Source organism: Terrapene carolina, unplaced genomic scaffold (genome assembly GCF_002925995.2).
Source record: "Terrapene carolina triunguis isolate 2854851 unplaced genomic scaffold, T_m_triunguis-2.0 Scaffold20917, whole genome shotgun sequence".
NCBI lineage: Eukaryota > Metazoa > Chordata > Testudines > Emydidae > Terrapene > Terrapene triunguis.
In genome coordinates, this window is record NW_020685268.1 from 2,285 (window position 1) to 2,902 (window position 618).

General features: G+C 69.4%; 1 protein-coding gene across 1 annotated transcript in view; it reads right to left on the reverse strand.

The window, feature by feature from the left end:
- Positions 1 to 603, reverse strand: part of LOC113408635 (transmembrane gamma-carboxyglutamic acid protein 2-like) — a 2,727-nt gene extending 2,124 nt beyond the window's left edge. The window contains exons 1-2 of the mRNA XM_026661988.2: positions 561 to 603; positions 106 to 232 (exon numbers count right to left, since the gene is read on the reverse strand). Coding sequence (XP_026517773.1) covers positions 106 to 173 — 68 coding nt within the window. The 5' untranslated portion in view covers positions 174 to 232; positions 561 to 603. The remainder of the gene's footprint in view (positions 1 to 105; positions 233 to 560) is intronic.
- Between the last annotated feature and the right edge of the window lie 15 nt (positions 604 to 618).

Consider the following 618-nt stretch of genomic DNA (forward strand, 5'->3'; position numbering starts at 1 on the left):
CCCTCCTCTTCCCCTACCTTCCACCCATCCCCCCCAGGGGGGCCGTGGCCCTCATGTCTCTGGCCCCTCCCCCTTCCCCCCAGGCCCTGCTGGGCCCCCCCTTACCTGCGCTGCCTGCGCTCCTTGGACCGGTACTTGACCCAGTACATGGCAATGACGCCGACCATGATCATCAGAACCAGCCCGGCCACCAGCCCGGCCACCAGCCCGGCCACATCCACCCCGGGGCTGTCTGTGCAAGGGGGGGAGGGGATTAGCAGACAGGAGACTCTGTGTCCCTAGAGGCAGCAAGCTCCCACCCGGCCCCAGGGCAGGGACTGGCTGGCTCAGGGGGGCGGGGAATGGGGCCCAGGACCTGTCCCCTCTGGGGGGCGCCGGCTCCCACCTGGCCCCAGGGCGGGGAGTGGCTGGCTCAGGGGGGCGGGGAATGGGGTGTGGGGCCTGTCCCCTCTACGGGGCGCTGGCTCCCATCCAGTCCCAGGACAAGGATTGGCTGGCTCGGGGGGGGTGGGGAATGGGGTACAGGGTCTTTCCCCTCTAGGGGGGTGCCCCACACTCACCTGAGCTCCCGCCTTTCCCATTGTGGGGATAAGTCTCCCAAAAGGCTTTCTGGGGGGG